This window comes from Saimiri boliviensis, chromosome 4 (assembly GCF_048565385.1).
Source record: "Saimiri boliviensis isolate mSaiBol1 chromosome 4, mSaiBol1.pri, whole genome shotgun sequence".
Taxonomy (NCBI): Eukaryota; Metazoa; Chordata; class Mammalia; order Primates; family Cebidae; genus Saimiri; species Saimiri boliviensis.
Window position 1 is genome coordinate 122,596,859 of NC_133452.1, and position 26,933 is coordinate 122,623,791.

The 26,933-nt window shown below is 36.9% G+C and overlaps 1 protein-coding gene across 1 annotated transcript in view; it reads left to right on the forward strand.

Annotated features, from left to right (window-relative positions):
- Window positions 1-17,904: 17,904 nt before the first annotated feature.
- LOC141584329 (protein eyes shut homolog) overlaps window positions 17,905-26,933 on the forward strand; it is a 254,903-nt gene continuing 245,874 nt past the window's right edge. Inside the window, exon 1 of the mRNA XM_074398129.1 lies at window positions 17,905-18,008. Within this exon, the coding sequence (XP_074254230.1) occupies window positions 17,907-18,008 (102 nt within the window). The 5' untranslated portion in view covers window positions 17,905-17,906. The remainder of the gene's footprint in view (window positions 18,009-26,933) is intronic.

Here is a 26,933-nt window from a genome sequence, read left to right on the forward strand (position 1 = left end):
TTGCTTTCAGCTCTCCCTCCTTGCCTTAGCACTCATGTAAGCAGTCAGTCAAGTGATGGATATGACAGCAGCCTAGGTAGGTTCAGGCAGAGGACAGGAAATAGGAGGAAAAAGACCAAGTACCTGTGGCATGCAATTGGTGGAAAGATGATGATTCAGGGAGACAGGAAGAAGGGAGTTCTCCATCTTAAGAGAACAGGGTGAGTGGTGGAGACAAGGATACCTTCAGAAGTAAAGAAACTGAAAAGTTTTCCTGTCTCAGGAAAGCCAAATAATTAGTCATTTGCTGCTAATCAGAGATAGATCACCTAATAACAGACGAATAAGAAATTTACAGTACAATCATTAGAAATCAAAAAGAGGCAAAGCAGGGTGGCTCACACCTGTTAACTGTACTTACAGCACTGTGGGAGGCCAATGTGGGCACATCGCTTAAGCACAGTAGTTTGAGGCCAGCCTGGGCAACATAGCGAGACCCTGTCTTTACAGAAAATACAAAAATTAGCCTGGCATGGTGATGTGCGCCTGTAGACCTAGCTGCATGGGAATCGGAGGCAGGAGGATTGCATGTGACTGGGAGATTAAGGCTGCAGTGAGCTGTGATCATGCCATTGCATTCCAGTCTGGGTGACAGAGCGAGACCCCGTCTCCAAAAAAAAAAAAAACCAAAAAGTTTGCATAACACAGCAGCCAACAGCATAGATTCTGGAGCTACAATGTACAGGTTTACAACCAAGGACTGTCATTTATGAACTTTGTGACCTTGAACAAATTACTTAACCCCTAGGTGCCTCAATTTCCTCATCTGTAGATGGGAAAAAATGTTTCCACTTACCTCAGAGAGTGGCTGCTGAGTAATATTTTAAAGCATTTGAGATAAGCCTGGTCCATAGTAAATACTATATAAATGTTATTAAATAAAATAAATAATTCTATTAAACAGTATTTAATTATAAGAAGCCATTGCTAATAATAAAAACACATTGCTGTGAAGGTCTCTGTCACTTTGAAACTTGTTATTCCAATCTGTCCTGATTGTTTAAAAAAAAAAAAAAGGCAGCATAACCAAAGTCTTGCTCTGCTGCCCAGGCTGGAGAGCAGTGGTGCAATCTCTGCTCACTGTAACCTCTGGCTACCAGGTTCAAGCTATTCTCCTGACTCAGCCTCCTCAGTAGCTGGGACTACAGGTACAAGCCAACACTCCCGGCTAATTTTTTGAATTTTTACTAGAGACAGGGTTTCACTGTGTTAGCCAGGATGGTCTCGATCTCCTGACCTCGTGATCCACGCACCTCAGCTTTCCACAGTACTGGGATTACAGGCGTGAGCCACTGCACAGACCGGTTGCATTGCTTTTAATCAGAGATAGGACAGAGCAGACTAAATGGACCAGGTGGTGAGATGGGATTTGCCAAAGAAGAGGAGCAAAAAAAAGCCAAACATGGGAGAAAAGATAGTTCTTTTGTTTGTTTCTTTGTTTCCTAGAAGCAACAAAGATCAGCACTCAGAATTCCTTACTTTCCTTTTAGCCTCACAAGCCTGTGTTGTATGTGTAAACTCATCCTGGCATTACTTGCTATCTCTATTTAAATGCAGCCTTGAAGCTGGCAAACAAACCTGTCAGCTCTCATTAACACTAACCTATACGGCTGATGCTGGTGTCCCGGCTATGCTTGCTCTGGTTCCAGTGAAAACTGACCTCTCAGATGGTGACAATGTCTTTCCTCCTTAACCTCTGTGACGACCTCCAGATTACAACTGTTATTCACCTCCACCTCCCCATCACCTACCACCTATATTTCTTATATAATGGGCATTCAGTCATTTGTCTGTTGAATCAATAGATCTATTTTCATTTGTATTTTAAAGTATTTGCCTGAAAAGTAATTTCTTTTATCCTGTATTTTGTTATCAAAATTTTCTTTTTTTCTTCTATTTTTTTCTCTTTTACTGTATATTAAAAGCTACCTTAAATCATTATTGGATTGAGACTATATAAATAAATAAAATTCACATAGATTATAGATTTTAGAGTTTATTAAATTTGTTTGTGGTCTTCAGCCTATGAGCCTTGCAATATTTAGTGTGCTATTTGTATCAAGCAGTACAAAAGATTCAAACCATTGTCTCTAACCATCAGTGATTTTTCTCTTTATATGAGATGCTGTGGATTTTGGTTCCACTCAGAGAATTTTATGTATAATCTTCTGGAAAAATTCCAAAATGTTTAAGGTAATTGTTTTTTTATCAGAGGCGATTCCAGGAACGTATTGTCTCTATTGTAAGAGTGCAAAACAAAGCACTTTTTTAATCATCATCATGACTTACTCAATTAAATTTCTCTCAATCTTTAAAATGGAAGTGCTCTTGTGGAAGGTATTTAGAAGAAATTGACTCAAAGCAGGGCTAGTAACTCTTCTTTCAGTTGTTAAGTCTAGATTAGAGATATTCATCAATTCTACCTATTTTTATATCGGTTGAATTTCTAAAAGTTTACATGTCTGGGTTATCTCCAAATTGAGAGTTTGCTTGGGGTAAAGTTTTAACTGTTCTTCTCTCCCGGTAGGAAATTTTAAAGATGGGGAGCCATGTTTGGCAAAGGGTATAAAAAGGACAGTTAGAAGGGAATTGGTATATAGAAAACCTCAGAAACAAACAAACAAAAAAACTAAATAAGCCAAGCCAAAGGACATTTAGACAGTGTGCTAGCTGGTAGAGAAACATGAAACACCAAAGAGGTATCGATCTGAGACCCAGCTCAGTGGATCACACTACAGCCTTTTTACACTTCGAGTGATGAGAATATTTACAACTTCGGCTCAGAGAGTGCTTCAGAAATTTAAATCTTTTATATCTCTATTAATCTCCTCTCTCTTCATATTTTTAATAAAAATGTTAAGCTAGGATTATTACTGACTTCACTGGATTAAACATAATACAGTATAAATAGCCTAACATTAAAATATTTTCTGATTCTTCATAAATCTCAGTAAAATATACTTCCAGGAAAATTATGTACTGCAAATAGTACTAACCATGTGGAAACTGTAGTATTTAGAAAACAAAAATTCTACACACTTACTCTTAAGGCAATTTTATAAAAAGAATCCCTTGCTATAAAATGTCTTTGTAAAAAAAAAAAGAAAATGGCAGGGACACACATGGCCTTTTCATTTACCACCTAATGGGAGTGAATCTCCACCTACTAATATCATCTGAATTGCTTTTTGTTTCAAATTTGGTAAAGTGATCTGCTTTTTACCTAACTGAATTTCTTTATATGGTTTTTTAACTTGAAGAAAAAAAAAACTTTACTTTCCCAAAATATGTGTGTGTGTGTGAGTTCAGAAGTTCAAGATAAAAGGATCAGAAATCAATGTTTTATGTTCTGAGTTTTGATTAATTACTCAGAGGAGTGAACAGTCCTAAAACTACTAAAACCAAATAAACTGACCACATAATAAGTATTGGAAGTGGAGGATAAAATTAAATACTAACTGGTATTTGTAAACTGAACATATATAGGTTTTACGGTTATATTCTTAGAACTTATATTTACCATCAGAGTGAATTGGCCCAATATAGAACTGTGAAATAATGGATTTTTTTTAAAAAAAAGAGTTTTTTAGAGAAATCTCAAATGAAATGGCAACAGTAAAGTTGAGTTTTTCAGCTTTCTTAATGCCCTTGTTCTAAGTGGGTACTTACATGCTACTAAGAAATGTTCAGGAAACTCAGTGGCATGCTGGTTTTTAAGAATCATCTCTCAGGGGGGAAAAAAGAGAAAGGGGGTGACTTGTAGCATTTGCCGCTTTCCTTGGAATAAATACTTACACCATGGCCTATTTCAAGTTAACAATGTGAATTCACTGAATGTGGCATTTAGAAAAGATACGCAAAATTAGCTTTCATGAGCTAGTGCCAGCCTGCTCCATCATCCCTTTGACACTCCTCATCGTCACGTTCAGAGAGGTTAGAAATGGATGTCAGGTCAAAAAACAGGAAGCTTTCTGGATGCAAATTTCTATTTGTGTAATTGTAATTGTCATTATGTGAATGCTTTTACTGGGTAAAGAAAACAAGAGAATCCTGGGTATTTGCACATTTAGAAGCGCTACCAGGAGACCATGAAATCTAGAGAATATGCTGCGAGTCCCATTGCACATGAATTGGATAGTGTAGTCAGAAGGAAAATCACAGTTCTTGGAAAATCTCCAATATCTCGTGATGGCTGGTTGTATGTTCCCTTGACGACTGCTCAGGTTAATCAAGGGTGTAAGTGAAGCTCCTGCTTCAGTGGTCCTCAGGAATCATCACAGATCCTTTTTTAATATCAGCATATCATAGGAAAACGGCTTGGTTTTCTCTGTAATTTATTATAAAGTGTATTTTTGGGCTGTTTTGTCAGAGAGAAGACTAACTAAAATATTCTAAAACTAGTGACCACTGCACAACTATCATCCAGGGCAGAAAGTCCTCAGAACAGTCACTTATTAGAGGTCATGGAGTGCTCTTTATACAAGCTGTATGGTCAGGCTGGCCAACTCTGTGACGTTTTAAACAAAAACAGGATGCTTTTTAAAAACAGTGTGTTTATATTGCTTTTATTTGACAAAGGTCCTGACACTGTAGCTTTTGTGCCTGATCCTTTTTTGATATTGTTTAACATTTATTTTGTGCTGAGTTACACAGACAACCTCAAGAAATATGGCTGTGCTGATGGGGCTGTATGGAAACCATCCTACCTTTAGGAAACAGCACTTCCTTAAATTTGCTTACCCAGCCATGACAATCACACTGGATAAGTGAAGTGGCAAGGAAAGCTGTATGTCTCTGGACAGTTTCACCCATACTGCCTAATGTCTAATCTTTGAAATATATTTTCCATGTTTTTCTGTTACAAACAGGGAGCTAAAACAATCATGCTGTCAATTAGATCTTAAGCCAGTCTTTGTAGGGACCAGATTCCTTTCAGTGCCTCCATCTCTGCCATGTACCTTTACTGCCATCTGCTGATACTGCGTCTCTGGGCTCCCAGTCTCCCATCCCAGCTATTCTGGAGAGCTGTCACTAGTCAGCTAAAACTTCTGGCTGAGCATGGAAATCATAGTGGTTAACAAGTGAACTTACCCTCTTTCTATCCTAAATGTAGCCTAAGAAGATTTTTTTTGGATGAAAGTTCTGAGCTAGTGCTTTATTCATGTGTTACCACCCGCTTCAGAGCTATAGACTTAGATTTATTCCGTATATATTAAGCCAAATTATTATTGGTCAGAAATTTAATACTTATTAATCTGGAAATAATTAAAATCTGGAATATAGATATTTTTGCATTTAGTTTTAACATTTAACTGAAAGGAAAGGAAAGAAAGGAGAGGAGAGCGGAGGGGAGGGGTGGGGAGACAGCAACGGAGGGGGGGGGAGGGGAGGAGAGAGCAGAGCAGAAACTTATTAGCTATGTTAATACATACCCCAAATCTAAAACAAACAAACTAGTGTTATTTGTGGGTAACTGCCAAGCCTAAAGACAAGAGAAAAGAACATTTATGTTTTGCACCTGTGAAAGCATTCAGTATCATCATCAATTTTGCAATATTCCCTAGAAGCAGTTGGTGCTGTTCAGTTTTGTTACTGTTATATCATGGCTTCATGCTGCAATTATACGTGAAGTATGTTTTGCACACCTTCGGCCCAGACCAAGATACTGCTTTAAAGCATTTAATTTCTTTCTAGTTTAATGCCAGTAACTCATATAACTACCAGATTTGACAAATAAACCGTAGGTACCTTAAAAAGAAAAAAATCCAGACGTTCTATTTCTCTCTGGAAAGAAAACAAACCACTTTACTTATGTGCTGTTGAAATATGCCACTGGAAAAAACAAATGTGAGACAGATGAATTCAAATGCCTTCAACACAAAACAAACCTGAGATGGAAAAGCCAAAGAAATTAGTCCTTCCAAATGTAAAGCCTGAAAAATATGAAGGCACTACCAAATGGCTTGGTTAACGTTTTTTCATCAGCCTCTCACAAATTAAAGACAATTTTCATTTTCATGTCCCTTCAAAGGCAAGGACTTAGTTTGATCTTTCATTTTTGTGTTTTCTTTTAGTAAAAAAAAAAAAAAAAAAGAAAATGTGGGATTGGGGGTCAAGATGACTCTATAATTTCACATTTTTACATGCTAGCAATGATAGAAAAAATAAAGAGAAGAAAACTGAAAACAAAGGCAAGTTTAAAAATGGGGCAAACATATCTTTAGATAAGAAATAGACAAATCTGCAAAACAGCAAAGAAGCTAACAGTGCATACTTGCTAAGATGTAAGTCTAGAAATAGCAAAGCTTAACTCCTATAAGGTAAAAGGAACCAAAACTATTTGCTCAAAGAGATTTGTGAAAGGTTTGATATAGATATAGGTATATAAAGAGAAATAAAATGTGTAGAGGGATATAAGTATATTCATATAGATATATATTCAGAAAAAGAAAGAGCCTGCCATCTGGAATTCTGACTTTTAGCAATCTGCCAGCCCAGGAAGAGAACAGAATGCAATCAAAGTATCATGACCTGAATTATGCCAAGCAGTCTGTCAGCTCTGTGAATGGACCTGTGAATATTTCCAGTAACACTGTAGGACAGAACAATCAAATATGTTTTATCCAAGATTTTGGTTTCGGTGTCAAAAGATCAGGTACAGTTCTCATTCAGCAGGTAGGATTGGGCACAGAAGAAGAACACAGGACTTAAAGAATGGGAGTAGGCAAAAAGAAAGAAAAAGAAAAACAAGCCCCATTCAAAATAGGCCTGTACTGCACAATATTGGAACCAATGTTAATATTGGAAAAGGAACCAGGCAAACCAACAAATGGACCAGGAATCATTCTAGGTGAAATAATTTTTATGGAAGAGTCCAAAAAAACTCTAAAGTATTTTTAAAAACACTAGAAAGCATAAATGAAGGAATAATTTTACTATTTAAAAAGGGAAATTACAGGCCACAGCCCTGTCCACCTTCTCCCCGTACCCGACCCACACATACATACACTGTCAATGCCACCAGTGCAAATGCATACATGGAGGCTGGAAGCCCTGCGCCTGCCAGCACCCTGTGCCTGCCACACCACCACCACTATCAAGGCAGGAGCATCGCATCCCCACTCCCACAGGTATTCTGCCCCAGCCAACATGCATGCACCCTACTGCCCTGCCATGGTGCAGGCATGTGCAACAGATCCTGCTGCTGCCACCCTGATGCAGTGCTTTGACCAGCACCCCTTCACCAGAGTGTTCTGGCCAGCAGACTGGAAATATCTCAGCCCCGTCATCACAGCAGGTTCATCACCTCAAGCAGCCACAGAGAAAAAGCCAGGAGTCTGGCAACAGCTTTACCCCTAGAGTTAGAGCACATAGCCTTCAAGTGCTGAGCTGAGCCCTGGTCCCCTAAAACCTTCCAGAAATGAAGCCAGTTGACTGAACCCACTTTGTACCACAATCAAACCCACAAGGAAATCAAAGAAGATAAAAGCAAACAAACAAACAAAAAATATATCCAAAGGATAGCAACTTCAAAGACTGAAAGCCTATCAGCCTATACAGATGAGAAAGAACCAGTGCAAGAACTCTGACAACTCAAAAACCCAGAGTGTCTTTTTACATCCAAACAACTGAACTAGTTCTCGAGCAATGGTACTTAATCCGGACAAAATGGTTGAAATGACAAACTGAATTCAGAATATGGATAGGAACAAAGATCAAGATGCAGGACAAAGTCAAAAATTCAAGGAATCTAAGGAGTACAATAAAAACATGCAAGAGATGAAAGATGAAACAGTTTAAGAAAGAACCAAGCTGATCTGGGACAGCTGAAACTCTCTTCAAGAATTTTCTAACACAATTGCAAGTATTAACAGAATTGACCAACGGAGGAAAAAAAATCTGAGCTCGAAGACCAGTTTTCCAAAATAACTTAGTCAGACAAAAATAAAGATAAATGAATAAAACCTCCAAGAAATATGAGATCAGGTAAAGAGACCAAATCTACTACTCAATGGGCATCCCCAAAAGAGAGGGAGAGAAAGCAAGCAACATGGAAAACATTTCAAAATATTGTCCGTGAAAATTTCCCCAACCTCACTAGAGGGGCCAACATTCAAATTCAGGAAATGCAGAGAACCTCTGCAATGTACTATATAAGATGTCCATCCCCAAGACACAGTCATCAGATTCTCCAAGGTTAAAATGCATTTAAAAATGTGTCAACAGCAGCTAGAGAGAAGGGGCAGGTCACCAACAAAGGGAACCCCATCAGGCTAACTGCAGACTTTTTAGCAGAAACCCTGCAAGAAGAGATTAGAGACCTATATTCACCATTCTTAAAGAAAGAAATCCCAACCATGAATTTCATATTCAGTTAAACTAAGTTTAAAAGCAAAGAAGAAATAAGATCCTTTTCAGATAACCAAATGCTAAGTAAATTTGTTACCACCAGACACACTTGCAAAAAATCCTTAAGGAAGTGCTAGATATAGTAAGGAACTACAACTACCAGCCACTACAAACACTCAATTAAGCATATAGACTGTTGACACCATAAAGCAACCACCCAATCAAGTCTGCATGTTAAACAACTAACAACTTGATGACAGGATCAAATCTGCACATATCAATATTAATCCTGATTGTGAACAAGCTAAAAGCCTCAATTAAAGGGCACACAGTGGCAAGTTGGACAAAGAAACAAGACCCAAATATTCAAGAGACAAACCTCATATGCAATGACACCCATGTGCTTAAAGTAAAGAGATAGGGGGAAATCTACTAAGAAAACAGAAAATGGAAAAAAGCGGGAGTAGCTATTCTAATTTCAGACAAACAAACTTCAAACCAATAATAATAAAAGAAGATAAATAAACTTACTATGTAATGGTAAAAGGTTCAATTCAAAAAGAAGACCTAATTATCCTAAATATATACACACTCATCACAGGACCCAGATTCATCAAGGACATTCTTAGAGACCAACAAAGAATCTTAGCTAACCTTACAATAATAGTGGGAGATTTAAACACCCCACTGAGAATATTAAACAGATCAGTGAGGCAGAAAACGGACAAAGATATTCAGGACCTGAACTTGACACTGACCAAATGGACCTCACAGACATCTCCACCCAAAAACAGCAAAATAGACATGGTACCTCCTGTAAAATAAAGGACAACATTTGGCATGAAACAATCTTCAGCAAATTTAAACAAACAAAACCATACCAGCCGTACTATCAGATTACAGTGCAATAAAAACAAATCAATACTAAGAAAAATGATTAAAATTATACAATCATATGGAAATTAGACAACCTGATCCTGAATGACTTTTGAGTAAATAACAAAATTAAGGCATAAATAAATAAATTCTTTGAAATTAATATGAATAAAGATACAACATACAAGAATTCCTAGGGCACAACTAAAGAAGTAGTAAGAGGGAAAGTTATAGTGCTAAGTGCCCACATCAGAAAGTTAGAAAGATTTCAAATTAATAACCTAACACTACATCTGAAGGAATTAGAGAAATAAGAACAAACCAACTGCAAAGCTAGAAGACAAGAAATAACCAAAATCAGAGCTGAACTGAACAAAACTGAGATGTTAAAAACACACACACACAAAAGATCAAAAACTTTATGTGTTTCTTTTTCTAAATAATAAATAACACTAATAGACTGCGGCTAATTTTTTGAAAAAGACTAAAACACAATCAGAGATGACAAAGGGGACATTACAACCAACCTCAGAGAAAAACGAAAACTCTCAGAGACTATGAAAACACCACTATGCACACAAACTAGAAAACATAGAAGAAATGACTATATTCCTGGACACACACATCTCCTAAGATTGAACCAAGAAAAAATTGAACTCCTGAACAAACCAATAATGAGTTTCGATTTTGAGTCAGTAATAAAAAGCCTAAGAAGCAGAAAAAGCCCAGTACCAGATAGATTTACAGCCAAATTCTATCGGAAATATAAAGAAGAGCTGGTACTGTTTCTACTGAAACTATTCCAAAAAATTGAGAACAAGGGATTCGTTCTTAATTTATTCTATGAGGTAAGCATCATTCTGATATCACAACCTGGCAGAAACACAGCAACAAAAAAAAGGAAATTCAGACCAATATCTTTGATGAACATCAATGCAAAAATTCTTAGCAAAATATAGATAAACCAAATCCAGCAGCACATCACAAAGCTTATCCATCATGACTGAGTAGGCTGTATCCCTGGGATGCAATATTTGCATAAACATATGCAAATCAATACATGGGATTTATCATCTAGAACTAAAAAGAAAAACCACACGATTATCTCAATTCATGCAGAAAAGGCTTTTGATAAAATTTAACATCAATTCATGTCAAAAACCCTCGATAGACTAGGCATTGAAAGAACATACATCAAAATAATAAGAGCCATCAATAACAAACCCACAGCCAACATTGTATGGAATGGGCAAAGGATGGAAGCATTCCCCCTGAGAACCAGAGCAAGAAAAGAATGTCCTCATACCACTGCCACTCAATAATAGTACTGGAAGTCTTAGCCAGAGCAATCAGGCAACAGAAAGATAAAAAAGTCAACCAAGTAAGAACAGAGAAAGTCCAACTATCTCTCTTTACAGACAATTAATTCTATATTTAGAAAACCCCATACAGACAATTAATTCTATAGCTAGAAAAATTCCCACAAGATCTGCTCCTAGGAGTCTCAGCTCCTAGATCTGATAAACAACTTCAGCAGTTTTAGGATAAAAAGTTCACATTAAAAAAATCAGTAGCATTTCTATACGTCAAAAACATAGAAGCTGAAAGCCAAATCAAGAAGGCAATCCTATTCACAAGACTCACAAAAAGAATAATACCTAATAATACAGCTAAGCAGGAAGGTAAAACATCTCTACAATGAGAGTAACAAACACTGCTGAAAGAAATTGGAGATGATACAAACAAATGGAAAATCATTCCATGATCATGATTCAGAAGAATCAGTATTGTTAATATGGCCATACTACCCAAAGCAATTTACAGATTCAATTCTATTTCTACCCAACTACAGATGACATTCTTCTGAAAATTAGAAAAAAAAAATTTAACTCATATAGAACCAATAAAAAGCAAGTATAGCCAAGGCAATCCTAAGCAAAAACAGCAAAGCTAGAGGCATTATGTTGCCCAACTTCAAACTATGCTGCAAGCCTACAGTAACCAAACAGCATGGTACTTGTACAAAAACAGAAACATAGACTTATGGAACAGAATAGTGACCCCAAAAATAATGCCACACACCTACAACCATCTGATCTTCAATAAAGTTGACAAACAGAAGCAATGGGAAGGGACTCCCTATTCAATCAATGGTGCAGGGATAACTGGCTAGCCATATGCAGAAGATATAAACTTACACTGTATATAAAGTCAATTAAAGATGGATTATAGACAAATAAAACTATAAAAACTCTGGAAGATAACCTAGAAAATACCATTCTAAATATGAGCCCTGGCAAAGATTTCATGACAAAGACATCAAAAGCAATAGCATCAAAACCAAAAAATGACAAAGACCTAATTAAACTAAAGAGCTTCTGAAAAAGCAAAAGAAACTACAAACAGAATAAACAGGCAACCTACAAGATGGAAAAAAAATGTTTTAAATTATGCATCTGACAAAGGTCTAATACTTAGATTCTATCAGAAACTTAGATTAACAAACCAAACACAACCTTATTAAAAAGTGGGCAAAGAACTCAACAGAATTTAACAGACAATAAGACATACATGTGACCAACAAACATATAAAACAATGTTCAACATTATTAATTATTAGAGAAACTTAAATCAAAACCACAATGAGAAACCATCTGACACTAGTAAGAATGGCTATTATTAAAGGTCAAAAAATAACAGATGCTGGAAAGGTTGTAGAGAAACAGGAACTCTTATACACTGCTGGTGGGAATATAAATTAGTTCAGCCATTGTGAAAAGCAGTTTGGCCATTTCCCAAAAAACTTAAAACAGAATTACCATTGGACCCAGTAATCCCACTGTTGGTTACATGCCCAAAGAAATAAAAATTGTTCAGCCAAAAAGACATATTGCACACATAAGTTCATCACAGCACTATTCACAATAGCAAAGGCATGGAATCGACCTAAATGCCTATTAGTGGTAGATTGAATAAAGAAAATGTGGTAAATATATACCATAGAATACTACACAACCATAAAAAAAGGAGATCATGTCTTTTGCAGCAAAATGGATGGAGTTGAAGGCCATTATTCTAAGTGAACTCATGCAGGAACAGAAAACTAAATACTACATGATCTCACTTATAAGTGGGAGATAAACATTAAGTGCTTAGCTCAAAGGGAACACAAAGAAGGGAACAACAGACTCTGGAGCCTACTTGAGGGTGGAGGGTATTAGGACAGTGAGAGTCAAAAAGACTACCTAATAGTGCTATGCTTATTACCTGGGTGATGAAATAATCTATATACCAGGACACACAATTTACCTACATAATAAACTGCAACATGTACCTCTGAATCTAAAAGCTTTTAAAAAATGATTACAACTTTAATAACACGTATTGCTGCTTATATAAAGAGTGGAAACTAAATTCCAATATTTTTGATTAAAAATAACATTTTATAATAAAGTATATTAAAATATCAGTTAAAATATGGGGAAAATTATAAAATCATAGCCAGAAATAAAAAACAACAAATTTTGAGAATAAAAAATTCATAGACATTTAAAACTCAGTAGATAGGATCAACTGTAGTCTAAAAACAGTTGAAGAAAAAAATGACAGCTAAGAAGACTACCAGACAGAAAAATTAAGAAGTTTTTTAAAGAGTAAAAACAAGATTAAGAAACTCAGAGGACAGCTTAACAGGCTTCCATAAAATGTCTAACATAAGTTCTACAAATAGAGATTTCAGTGTATTAGTCCATCTTCATGCTGCTATAAAGGACTGTACCAGACTGGCTAATTTATAAAGGAAAGAAGTTTAATTGAAAGTTCTGCATGGAACTTTCAATTAAATTTCCGGGGAGGCCTCCAGAAATTTACAATTACGGCAGAAGGGGAAGCAAACATGCCCTTATTCAGATGATGGCAGGAAGAAGTGCAGAGCAAAGAGGGGAAGAGCCCCTTATAAACCATCAGATCTCATGAAAACTCACTCACCATCAGAAGAACAGCATAGAGGTAACCACTTCCATGACTGAATTACATCCCATGACACGTGGGTATTATGGGAACTACAATTCAAGATGAGATTTGAGTTCGAACGCAGACAGACCATATTATTCAGAGAATACCAAAAAGCAATATTCAAGATGATTCAGGTAAAAATTTTCCAAAGTTTGAGGAATTTGTTTTTAATTTTAAATATTTAATTTTTGCAGGTCTGTAGTGGATATCTTTATTTATGGAGTATATGGGATGTTTTGACACAGATAATGTGTAAATCACAGCAGTTTAAATGGGGTATCCATCAACACAAGCATGTATCCTTTGTGTTACAAATAATCCAGTTATTATTTAAAGTGTACAATTAAGTCATTATTGACTATAGTCACCTGTTGTGCAATCAAATAGTAGCTCTTATTCATTCTAACTATATTTTTGTACCCAGTAACAGTCCTGACAACCCCCCAGATTCCTACTATACTTCCCAGCCTCTGGTAATTATTCTATCTATGTTCATGAGTTCAATTGTTTTAATTTTTAGCTCCCACAACCAAGTGAGAAAGTTTGTCTTTCTAGGCCTGATTTATTTTACCTAACATAATGATCTCGAGTTCTATCCACGTTGCTGCAAATGACAGCATCTCATTGTATTTTAGAGCTGAACAGTACTCCACTGTGTCTATGTCTCACATTTTCTTTATCCATTTGTCTACTGATGAAAACTTAGCTTACTTCCATATCTTGGCTATTACGTACATAGATGTACCTAGAAGGAAGGCATGGAATCCAGGAAACAGAAAAATGTTGGGAAATTATTTAATTCTTGTTTTTTAATAAAAGCTGAATTTTTTTCTTAAGAGATAAGATTTAAAAACATATATTCAGTGTCCAAAGTTTAGAAAACACAAATAAGCAAAAGACACAATTTAAAAATCATCCTCAGGCCAGGTGCAAAGGCTCATGCCTATAATCCCAGATCTTTGGGAGGCAAAGGCAGGAGGACCACTTAAGCCCAAAAGTTTAAGACCTGCTTAGGCAACATAGTGGGACCCCATCTCTACACACACACACACACACACACACACACACACACACACACACACACACAAACACACACACACACACACATCTTCATTCCTAGTGAAACAGGAAAGTTCCCAAATTACCCTCACAGGATGTGCAACAGGGATGTGACTCACCTGTGTGGTAATCCTGCAGCTCAAACCCCTAGGAGTGGTATGCAGATGTTCAGGTATAGAGGCCAGGGCGAGTGCTTTGGGCTCTCAATCCCTCAGTAGCATCTAGAAGTGGGTGTCTGACTCCCAAAGCCCAAGTGGGCATATGTTACAGTGTGCTCCTTTAGCTTTGCTATCTGCAGACGGCTTTTGTGTTAATCAGCTCAATGGACCCTCTGTCTTATTGTAAGGCCAGCGGGCCAGTGTGATGCCAGGAAGAAGTGCAGAGCACTTCTGTTTCCTGAGCTCTTGCCCAGTGTCCCAGAAGATTCACATGATACACAAGCTTAAAGGAAAAATGCAAGGTTTAATTGAGGGATGGAGGTGGCTCTCAACAAGATGGATGGGAGCTGAAAGGGGGAATGGAGTGCGAAGATGGTCTTCCCCTGGAGTCGAGCCATACAGCAGCTGAACTCTTCTCTGATCGCCCCCGGCCAAATTCCCCTTCGCATCCAGACATCCCTCCTCTTCTGTCTTTCTCTGCTACATCATTCCCATGGCTGGTCTCCTAGTCTGCTGGTCTCAACCTTCAGCTTGTTCTGTGTGTGCCTGCTAAGGTCTCAGGTTTCTATCAGCACAGGATGGGAGGTGTGGTGGGCCAGAGTGGTCATGGAAAATGCAACATTTGGGCACAAAAACAGGAGTGCCTGTTCTCATTTAGGTCTGTGGGCACAGGCCCAAGGATGGAGCCTCACCAGGGAACTTGCCCTTCTCTACACAGCATTTTCCTGCCCACCTCCCATATCACTAGCAAACAGGCATAGCCACTGTTAATATTAGTAAAAGTAGCTCTGGTATTATCCTATGCATATTTTTATTAAAATTATATTATGTAACTTGAATTACATGTATTCCTTTTCCTATTTCACACAAATACCTCTCTGTGTTATTATTATTCTATAGCTCTTGTTTAAGAGCTGGACAAATTATTTAAAATACTTGATTTAATTAATTAAGCAATGCACTCTTCTTTTTTCACATTTTTACAGGGCTTTCATTTGTTTTAGATAAGCTGAACCTCCATTTGGGCAGGTCCTCTAAAAATCCACAAATAAATTGTCCGCGAAATCAGAATGTTTCCTCCGCTATTGCTTAGCATAACTGAAGATTATAAATCTAAAGTACAAAAATGTTAAGGAAACTGAAAAAAAAAGTCTGTTTCACCGAGTTTTAGCTTTTAAAATAATGCAACTTGAGTATTTGATTTTGAATTTCATTGTGAGCAATATCAGTAGAAGTGGATGAACACTTCAACTTGACTGTGTAATTTATTTTTACAAAAATCTCTTTAGAGATCCCTGTCTAGTCAGCAAATAATTGCTTTAACTTGGATTTTAATATTAGCACTGAATGATTTAGGTACATTAAATAATGTGATTCTCACTAACCATTTATGAGCTTAGAATGATTATCTCCTTTCTGTGCATAATCACACTTCAGGGAAGAAAGGTTAAGTGGTTTGCCTAAGATCACTCAGCCAGTCAATGGATTATCTCAAAATATGATCCTTAAGTCTTTAAATCATTATACTCGGCTGGCCTCAGCAATACTTGAGAGGCATAAAGGATATGCACTTAGTCTCTTCCACAAACGATTTATGTGGCATAATATCTCGTTTGTTTATAGGGGTTTTTTTTTTCTTATGAAACAATTTGGTCTGTAAGTAAACATGAGAGATCATTAAAATAAACATGATATGAATTAACATGTGGAAAAAATTGTGAGAGACTTAGCAGAACAATTTCCAACATAGTACATAAACCCGGCACATAATATAAACTATCGTTTGTGGAAGGGTCAGAGGGAGAAAAGAAGGAATAACAGAAAGCTAACAGAGTAGAATAGCTTCCTTTGGTGGAGCTTCGGTTCCAGGTCAGATTTCAACAAGCTCTGAATGAAACAAGCAGAAATCTTGTGCATTCCCTGAGAGCAGTTCTCTCCATCTCCAATATAAAATCATCCACATATATCAACCTGGCCGTATCCACACTGATAGCAAATGTGCTTCACATATTTTTACAACACACAATTCACACTAAATGGGAAACTACAGAATTCAAAAATTTTAACTGTAACCTGATCAGAATTAGAAATGACCTTGGTAAATTAGAGTGGAAGCCAAAAAGGTAGTGGAATGATTTACTGGAAGGACTGTGTCAGATTCGTATTACCTAGCAGGCGGGGAGAAGGAACCAGCCCACAGCTGTACCTTTAAGAGCAGCAAAGGAAAGAAGGAGCTTAGGGTTTGTTTTTGTTTTTGTTTTTTTCATTCAACTAAGTCAACAAAATTATTTTAAGAAAAAATAGTACTAAACTATTTAACCAATAATTGTTTAATAAAATTGACTTTTTGTTTTAAAAATAAAATGACCAGCTTCTCCTGGTCTGCGAGGAATGACTCTGGTTTTAAAACTGAAAGTCCCATGTCCTGGAAAACTACTCAGGCCCAGGCAAAAAAGAAAGTCTGGTTAAAATAAAAAATAAAAATTAAGTGTGATCGTTGTTCAAAATGTGAAAAATACAAATAAGCAAAAATGAGAAATTAAATCATCTACACTCTCAGTATGCAGAAACAGCCACTGTTAATCTCAGTAAACATACTTGTATTATCTCTATGAAATAAACTTCATCCAATGCAAGTTACTATTGCTACAATATGGCAGGTACCAGGGTAATATTGTTTGGATTTTCTTTAAAATTCTAAATAAACTGTTTTAAAAGTATGTATGCGACGTACCTTAGTATAGGTACCTTTTCATATAATTGCATCATTTTATAACCCCTGATAAATTTTCAGTTGTGTATTAACCATTTCTGCTATTCATTCTATAAATTCCCTTAATCTTATACTTTTCTTTATCTCTAAGACACAGTACAAGCTGCTACATTAACAGCATGCTTTCTGAGTTCTGATTACTGTATTACAGTGCAATCTCACTGCTCAGGGGTGTGCAGCCTTTCATTTCTTATTCCATTTCAATTTCCCTGTAGGCCAGTGAGGGGAAATTTCTACCTAGGGAGTTTAGCATCATTTAACATAGATGTTACTTGTCCAGCAATCTCCTACATGAGTGAGACCATATGTCAACCACAGTTAGCACTTAAAATTTATCAATACCTACTTATATACAAGAAGCTTTTTTCGTTTTGTGGGAGGTTTAACTTCCTGAAAGCATTCCAAGTCCAGTTTTAAAGTCAGTAGGAGAGAAGGAAAATAAAATATAATGTTAGAAAAGAAATACATCTTTTATCTACTTGAAAATGTCCACACTTGGCTGGAGCCATATTTCAGGATTGTTGTGATCCAGAAAGTACCTCTCTTAAGAAGTACTTACTATCCACGTGTGAAGTTATGCCTTTCTTGCCAATAACACATATAATAATGGCCTCTTCTGTTTTATGTTTAGCTACACAATGCCTGTTGGCAGTCCTGGAGTTATTTGTATGATTGAAATTACTGCAGACGGAAAATCTCCAGTACAGAAGAAAGACACAGATACTTCCCACGCCTCTCAGGTAGGTATGCAGATATCCAGTTCCAAACACTAATTGTGCCCTCAGTATTTCAAATAAGTATTTTTTTATGTTACTAAGCAGTAGTCATTGGTTTTGAAGAACATCCTTATTTCTGCCTTCATTTCTTTATTTATCCAGTCTACATTCAGGAACCAGTTGTTCAGTTTCCATGAAGTTGTATGGTTTTGAGTTAGTTTCTTAATCCTGAGTTCTAATCTGATTGCACTGTGGTCTGTGAGACTGTTATGATTTCCTTCCTTTTGCATTTGCTGGGGAGTAATTTACTTCCAATTATGTGGTCGACTTAGAGTAAGCATGATGTGGTGCTGAGAAGAATGTATATTCTGTGGATTTGGGGTTAAGAGTTCTGTAAATGTCTATTAAGTTTGCTTGGTCCAAATCTACATTCAAGTCCTGGATTTCCTTGTTGATTTTCTGTCTCATTGATCTGTCTAATATTGACAGTGGGGTGTTAAAGTGTCCCACTATTTTTCTGAGAGAGTCTAAGTCTCTTTGTAGGTCATTAAGGACTTGCATGATGTATCTAGGTACTCCTGTATTGGGTGCATATATGTTTAGGATAGTTAGCTCTTCTTGTTGTATTGATCCTTTTACCATTAGGTAACACCCTTTTTTGTCTCTTTTTTGTTGGTTAAAAGTTCGTTTTATCAGAGACTAGAATAGCCACCCCTATTTTTTTTGCTCTCCATTTCCTTGGTAAATCTTCTTCCACCCCTTCATTTTGAGTCTATGTGTATCTTTGCACATGAGATGGGTTTCCTGATTACAGCACACCAATGGTTCTTGGCTTTTTATCCAATTTGCCAGTCTGTGCCTTTTGATTGGGGCATTTAGTCCATTTACATTTAATGTTAATATTGTTATGTGTGAATTTGATCCTATGATTTTATTACTGCTTGGTTGTTTTGCCCTTTGGTTGGCATGATTTCTTCATTGCATCATTGGTCTTTACCATTTGGTTCTTTTTTGCAGTGGCTGGTACTGGTTTTTCCTTTCTGTGTTTAGTGCTTCCTTCAGGAGCTCTTACAGGGTGGGTCTGGTAGTGACAAAAGATGTTCTTCAAAACTGATGAGAATGAAGACATGACATACCAGCATCTCTGAGACACATTCAAAGCAGTGTCTAGAGGGAAATTCATAGCAATAAATGCCCACATAAGAAACAAGGAAAGGTCTAAAATCGACACCTTATCATCAAAATTGAAAGAGTTAGAGGAGGAAGATCAAAAAAACTCAAAAGCTAGCAGAAGACAAGAAATAACTAAGATCAGAGCAGACTGAAAGAGATAGAAACACAAAAAACTCTTCAAAAAAATCAACAAATCCAGGAAGCGGTTTTTTGAACAGATCAGCAAAATAGATAGACTGCTAGCCAGACTATTAAAAAAGAAAAGAGAGAAGAATCAAAAAGATGCAATAAAAAATGATAAAGGGGACATCATCACCGATTCCACAGAAATACAAACTACCATCAGAGATTACTACAAACAACTCTATGCACACGAACAGGTAAATCTGGAAGAAAGGGATAAATTCCTGGACACTCACAGTCTCCCCAGACTAAACCAGGAAGAAGTTGAATCCCTAAATAGACCAATAACAAGAGCTGAAGTTGAGGCAGCAATTAATAGCCTACCAACAGAAAAAAGCCCAGGTCCAGACTGGTTTACAGCCAAATTCTATCAGAGTTACAAAGAGGAGCTGGTACCATTCCTTCGGAAACTATTCCAAACAATACAAAAAGAGAGAATCCTCCCCAACTGATTTTATGAGACCAACATCATCCTAATACCAAAACCGGGCAGAGACATAACTAAAAAAGAAAACTTCAGGCCAATATCCATGGTGAACATCGACACAAAAATCTTCAATAAAATACTGGCAAATAGAATGCAACAGCCAATCAAAAAGCTTATTCGTCTTGATCAAATAGGCTTCATCCTGGAGATGCAACGCTGGTTCAACATATGCAAGTCTATAAATGTAATCCATCACATAAACAGAACCAAAGACAAAAACCACATGATTATCTCAATAGATGCAGAAAACGCCTTCAACAAAATTCAAAAGCCCTTTATGCTAAAAACCCTCAATAAACTAGGCATCGATGGTACGTATCACGAAATAATAAAAGCAATTTATGACAAACCCACAGCCAGTATCATACCGAATGAGCAAAAACTGGAAGCATTCCCTTTGAAATCTGGCACAAGACAAGGATACCCTCTCTCACCACTCCTATTCAATATAGTATTGGAAGTTCTAGCCAGGGCAATCAGGCAAGAGAAAGAAATAAAGTGTATTTAAATAGGAAGAGAAGAAATCAAACTGTTTCTATTCACAGATCACATGACTGTATATTTAGAAGACCCCATCATCTCAGCTCAAAATCTCCTGAAACTGATAAACAACTTCAGCAAAGCCTCAGGATACAAAATCAATGTGCAGAAATCACAAGCATTTCTATACACCAATACCAGACAAACAAAGAGCCAAATCAAAAGTGAACTCTCATTCATAATTGCTACAAAGAGAATAAAATACCTAGGAATACAACTAACAAAGGATGTAAAGGACCTCTTCAAGGTGAACTACAAACCACTGCTCAATGAAATAAGAGAGGACAAAAACAGATGAAAAAACATCCCATGCTCATGGTTGGGAAGAATCAACATGGTGAAAACGGCGATACTGCCCCAAGTAATTTACAGATTCAACTCTATCCCCATCAAGCTACAATGGACCTCATCACAGAACTGGAAAAAAAAAAAAACACTTCAAACTTCATATGGAACCAAAAGGGAGCCCACATAGCCAAAAAAAAAAAAACCTAAACAAAAAGGACAAAGCTGGAGGCATCATGCTGCCTGACTTCAAACTATTCTACAAGGCCACAGTAATCAAAACAGCATGGTACTGGTAATAAAACAGAGACATAGACCAATGGAACAGAACAGAGGCCTCAGAGGCAACACAACATATCTACAACCATCCAATCTTTGACAAACCTGACAAAAACAAGCAATAGGGAAAGGATTCCCTGTTTAGTAAATGATGTTGTGAAAACTGGCTAGCCATGTGCAGAAAGCAGAAAGTGAATCCCTTCCTGAAACCTTACATTAAAATTAACTCCAGATGGATTAAAGATCTAAATGTAAGACCTAACACCATAGAAACCCTAGAAGAAAACCTAGGCAAAACCATTTAGGACATAGGCACAGGCAAGGACTTCATGGCTAAAACACCAAAAGCAATGGCAACAAAAGCCAAAATAGGTAAATGGGATCTAATTAAACTCCAGATCTTCTGTACAGCAAAAGAAACAATCATTAGAGTGAACCAACAACCAACAGAATGGGAAAAAATTTTTGCAATCTACCCGTCTGACAAAGGGCTAATATCCAGAATCTACAAAGAACTAAAACAGATTTACAAGAAAAAAACAAACAAACCCATTCAAAAGTGGGCAAAGGACATGAACAGACACTTTACAAAAGAAGACATTGATGAGGCCAACAAACATGAAAAAATGTTCATCATCACTGGTCATTAGAGAAATGCAAATCAAAACTGCATTGAGATACCATCTCATACCAGTTAGAATGGCAAGCATTAAAAAATCTGGAAACAACAGATGCTAGAGAGGATGTGGAAAAATAGGAACATTTTTACACTGTTGGTGATAGTGTAAATTAGTTCAACCACTGTGGAAGACAGTGTGGCAATTCCTCAAGGACCTAGAAATAGAAATTCCTTTTGACCCAGCAATTCCATTACTGGGTATATATCCAAAGAATTATAAATCATTCTATTATGAAGACACATGCACATGTATGTTCACTGTGGCCCTATTTACAATAGCAAAGACCTGGAACCAACCCAGATGTCTGTTATTGATAGCCTGGATAAAGAAAATGTGGCACATATACACCATGGAATACTATGCAGCCACAAAAAACGATGAGTTTGTGTCCTTCATAGGGACTTGGATGAATCTAGAAAACATCATTCTCAGCAAACTGACACAATAACAGAAAACCAAACACTGCATGTTCTCACTCATAGGTGGGTGTTGAACAATTAAAACATGTGGACACAGGGGAGCATCACACATTGCGGTCAGTAGTGGGTGGCTAGGTGAGGGAGAGCTGGGCGGGGAGAATGGGAAGGGATAATGAGGGGAGAAATACCATATATAGGTGATGTGGGGATGAAGGCAGCAAACTACCTTGCCATGTATGTACCTATGCAATGATCCTGCATGATCTGCACATGTACCCCAGAACCTAAATTACAATTTAAAAAGCAGTAATAATATTTCTTAATTGAACAGATTCCCTATAAAAACTCTCAACAAAGCACCAGAAAATTCAACTCATACTTTAGGGATAAATAAATATATTTAATGTTGCCTGTCACTATAAAAGTATCATCAAGGCAGGGCATGGTGGCTCACGCCTGTAATCCCAGCACTTTGGGAGGCCGAGGCGGGTGGATCACGAGGTCAAGAGATCGAGACCATCCTGGTCAACATGGTGAAACCCCGTCTCTACTAAAAATACAAAAAATTAGCTGGGCATGGTGGTGCGTGCCTGTAATCCCAGCTACTCAGGAGGCTGAGGCAGGAGAATTACCTGAACCCAGGAGGCGGAGGTTGCGGTGAGCCGAGATCGCGCCATTGCACTCCAGCCTGGGTAACAAGACCAAAAAAAAAAAAAAAAAAGTATCATCAAATTTAACAATAAACTGTTTTCCATTCACACTTTGGATTTAATATATTGTGCTTGATTTAAAAAAAAAACAACTTCATAGTGGGGAAACATTAGCAAATAGAACAATTTGCTTTAAAAACTTAACGTTTTTATAGGATATGACAGTAGTTGTGCTGTTAAATAAAATTTAAAAAAAGGTCATTCCCAGTCTTTCAGATCTGAATTGGCCAGAAAATTTCTCTTAGAAACATCAAATGAGTCTAAATTAAAAGAATAGAGAATGTCTGTCCTTCTGGAGACAGGGAAATGTGCTGAATTCTTTCAGTTTTAATGATGTGGTTGGTTACACGCTTCTTAGTCTATCTTTATTGCAATACATAAGTTAAAGAATTTCTGGTTCATTTGATCATCATGGAGAATTAATTTGTATAATTAGAGTTCTAATTTTGGTAGACATTAATGCTGCCACTATGCACTGCCTTAATGAATTGGAAATTTCATTTTATTTCCATTTATTTTATATTGTCTCTTTTGAGTATATGTAGGCTTCCAAAAGAAGCACATAATAACATATAACATTTGTATAAGCGTATTATATTTTCCAAAATATGGCCTTAAATATTATCTCATTTAATATCTGCAAGAAGCCTAAAAAGGTAGAATGATTATCTCTTTTCTGCAGCTGAGGGATACTGAGTATCTTATTTGCCCAGAATTTTATAGTGAGAAGATAGGAGACTTGACCTCAGGCTCGGTTTCCCAGCGCTTTTATGTTTCTTTATAATGCACCATACTGTTCATCATTTGCTACTGTAAGCAACTCAAAATTGTTCAAGTGGGTTGTTAGGGTAGGAATAAAATTGTTTTTATGTTTTAAAACATAAATGTTTTTTGTGAACAAATAAATTGTGAATCCCGAGAGGGCTACATATTTAGATTCAAGACATGGAATAGTCACGCAGTAAAATACATATGAATCACTTATAGTGAAACATGTAAAGCATTCAGTATGACTATTTCTTTACTAACTCCTTATAATCACCCATTTTTTATATTGAAAGTTCTGTTTTCTTATGACTAGCATAAAATATTCTACATTAATTAACTTCTACATTAATGAATCACATTTTTAACAAATAGAATTCAGTAAGTGCTTAATAAATATCTTTTTGTTGTTGAAAATGATAAATATGACATATTTATAGCATCTTTGACAAATCAGTCACCTTGCTCTATAGGCTGATCAAATGAAATAGGGATCAGAATACCCCAAGTAATGCACATGCACACACAGAGACTAACACAGGAGAGTAGAATTTATTATTTCAGTGGAAAATCGTCTGCTAATTTTAGGGTGGTAAAGACAGAATGCATGTAGGCACTCTAAAGCCTCAGTGACTGTTCCTTGCTGTCACATGCTTTTATAACTTGCTGCTTCCATAAGTTCAGCCCAACTCAAGTGCTCCTAAGCCTGGGTGAATCAGTGTTTTCTAACAGTGTTCACCCCACAGCTCAATATGTTCACTCATGTGGAAGCTGTATGTGGTTAGATTCTCTCAGATGCATTTCAGTCCCAGAGTTATGGTATATTACAGCCTCCAGGGGCCAATCTCTATGGCATATGCCCTCTTTTCTCCAAGTCCTGGCAGGATCTTGTCTGAAAAAGAATACCAGAGGAAATACAACATACCCTCAACCATCTGATCTTCGACAAACCTGACAAAAACAAGCAATGGGGAAAGGACTCCCTGCTTAATGAATGGTGTTGGGAAAACTGGCTAGCCATGTGCAGAAAGCAGAAACAGGACCCCTTCCTGACACCTTACACCAAAATTAACTCCAGATGGATTAAAGACTTAAACATCAGACCTAACACCATAAAAACCCTAGAAGAAAATCTAGGCAAAACCATTCAGGACATAGGTGTAGGCAAGGACTTCATGACCAAAACGCCAAAAGCAATGGCAACAAAAGCAAAAATAAACAAATGGGACCTAATCAAACTCCACAGCTTCTGCACGGCAAAAGAAACAGTCAGTAGAGTGAATCGGCAACCAACAGAATGAGAAAAATTTTTTGCAGCCTACCCATCTGACAAGGGGCTGATATCCAGAATTTACAAAGAACTAAAGCAGATCTACAAGAAAAAAACAAACAAGCCCATTCAAAAATGGGCGAAGGATATGAACAGATACTTTACAAAAGAAGACATACAGGAGGCCAACAAACATATGAAAAAATGCTCATCATCACTGGTCATCAGAGAAATGCAAATCAAAACCACATTGAGATACCATCTCACACCAGTTAGAATGGTGATTATTAAAAAATCAGGAAACAACAAATGCTGGAGAGGATGTGGAGAAATAGGAACACTTTTACACTGTTGGTGGGAAGGTAAATTAATTCAACCATTGTGGAAGACAGTGTGGCGATTCCTCAAGGACCTAAAAATAGAAATCCCATTTGACCCAGCAATCCCATTACTAGGTATATATCCAAAGGATTATAAATCATTCTACTACAAGGACACGTGCACACGAATGTTCATTGCAACACTGTTTACAATAGCAAAGACCTGGAACCAACCCAAATGCCCAACGATGATAGACTGGATAGGGAAAATGTGGTACATATACACCATGGAATATTATGCAGCCCTCAAAAACGATGAGTTCACGTCCTTTGTAGGGACATGGATGAACCTGGAAACCATCATTCTCAGCAAACTGACACAAGAGCAGAAAATCAAACACCGTATATTCTCACTCATAGGCGGGTGTTGAACAATGAGAACACGTGGATACAGGGAGGGGAGCACTACACACTGGGGTCCGTTGGGGGGAAATGGCGGAGGGGCGGGGGGTGTGGAGGTGGGAAGAGATAGCATGGGGAGAAATGACAGATACAGGTGAGGGGATGGAAGGCAGCAAACGACACTGCCGTGTGTGTACCTATGCAACAGTCTTGCATGTTCATCACATGTACCCCCAAACCTAAAATGCAATAAAAAAAATTTTAAAAAAAGAATACCTAAAGGTGGCTTCCAGTTGTGAATTATACCTTCTGCTTCTGCCTTTTCCTCTATTATTAAAGTGGGAGGAAGATGGAGTTTTGTGGAATAAGGATACAAAACTGAAAATTTTGAGCGCTGAAGCTATTTAGTTTTAAGAGTCATGGACTTTGGCACAAAATATCAGAATGTGTTCCAGCTCTGCCTCTACTCGTTATAACTTAGTAGGGATTGTTAAGTATATTCAAAGAATCATTATATGCAAAATCGTATTTTTCAGTGCATAAACCTAAAACAAAGCCAGAGTAAAACCAAAGGAGTTAAATCTCAAATGTGATATTCTAGGTTGGATAAGGAAAAAAAAAACCACCTATATTAATTTGGAGGTCTTTTTCGTAATTCTGAAAGTAAAAAGTAAAAATTTATTCTTAATACTACTAATAATAGCTAAAGTATATAATGCTATGTCCCAGACACCGTTCTAAGCATTTTTCATATTTTAAATTATTTAATAATTACCAAAATATGAAGTAAATACTATTATTATCTCCAAATACAGAGGAGGAAAATTAAAGCACAAAGAGGCTGAGTGTTCTGCCCAAGATCACACAGCTATTTAGGGATTCAAACGCAGACATTCTCACTATATAGACCATGCTTTTAACCAAAACTATGTGGTCTTACAACATTTTATATGATATTTTCCTTTTTTTATTTCTAATCTGATTTTTTGTTTTGTTTTTTATTTTACTTTAAGTTCTGGGACACATGTGCAGAACGTGATAGATGATGTTTTCTTTTATTCTATTGCAACTATTACTAAGCAAACAAAAGTTGATGTGTACAGTAGATCACTGTACCCAGAAGTGGTATTGCTAGATCAGATGGTAGTTCTATTATTTATTTTTTTTTTTTTGAGAAACCACATACTGTTTTCCATACTGGTTGCATCATCTTACATCCTGACCAACAGTGCTCATAAATTTCCATTTCTCCACATCCTCGCCAAGACTTGCTATTTTCTAGTTTGCATAATGGCCATCATAACAAATATGATGAGATATTTCATTGTGGTTTTGATATGCATTTCCCTGATGATTGGAGATGGTGAACATTTTTTCACATACCTGTTGGCCATCTGTATGTCTTACTTGGAAAAATGTCAATTCAAATCTTTTGC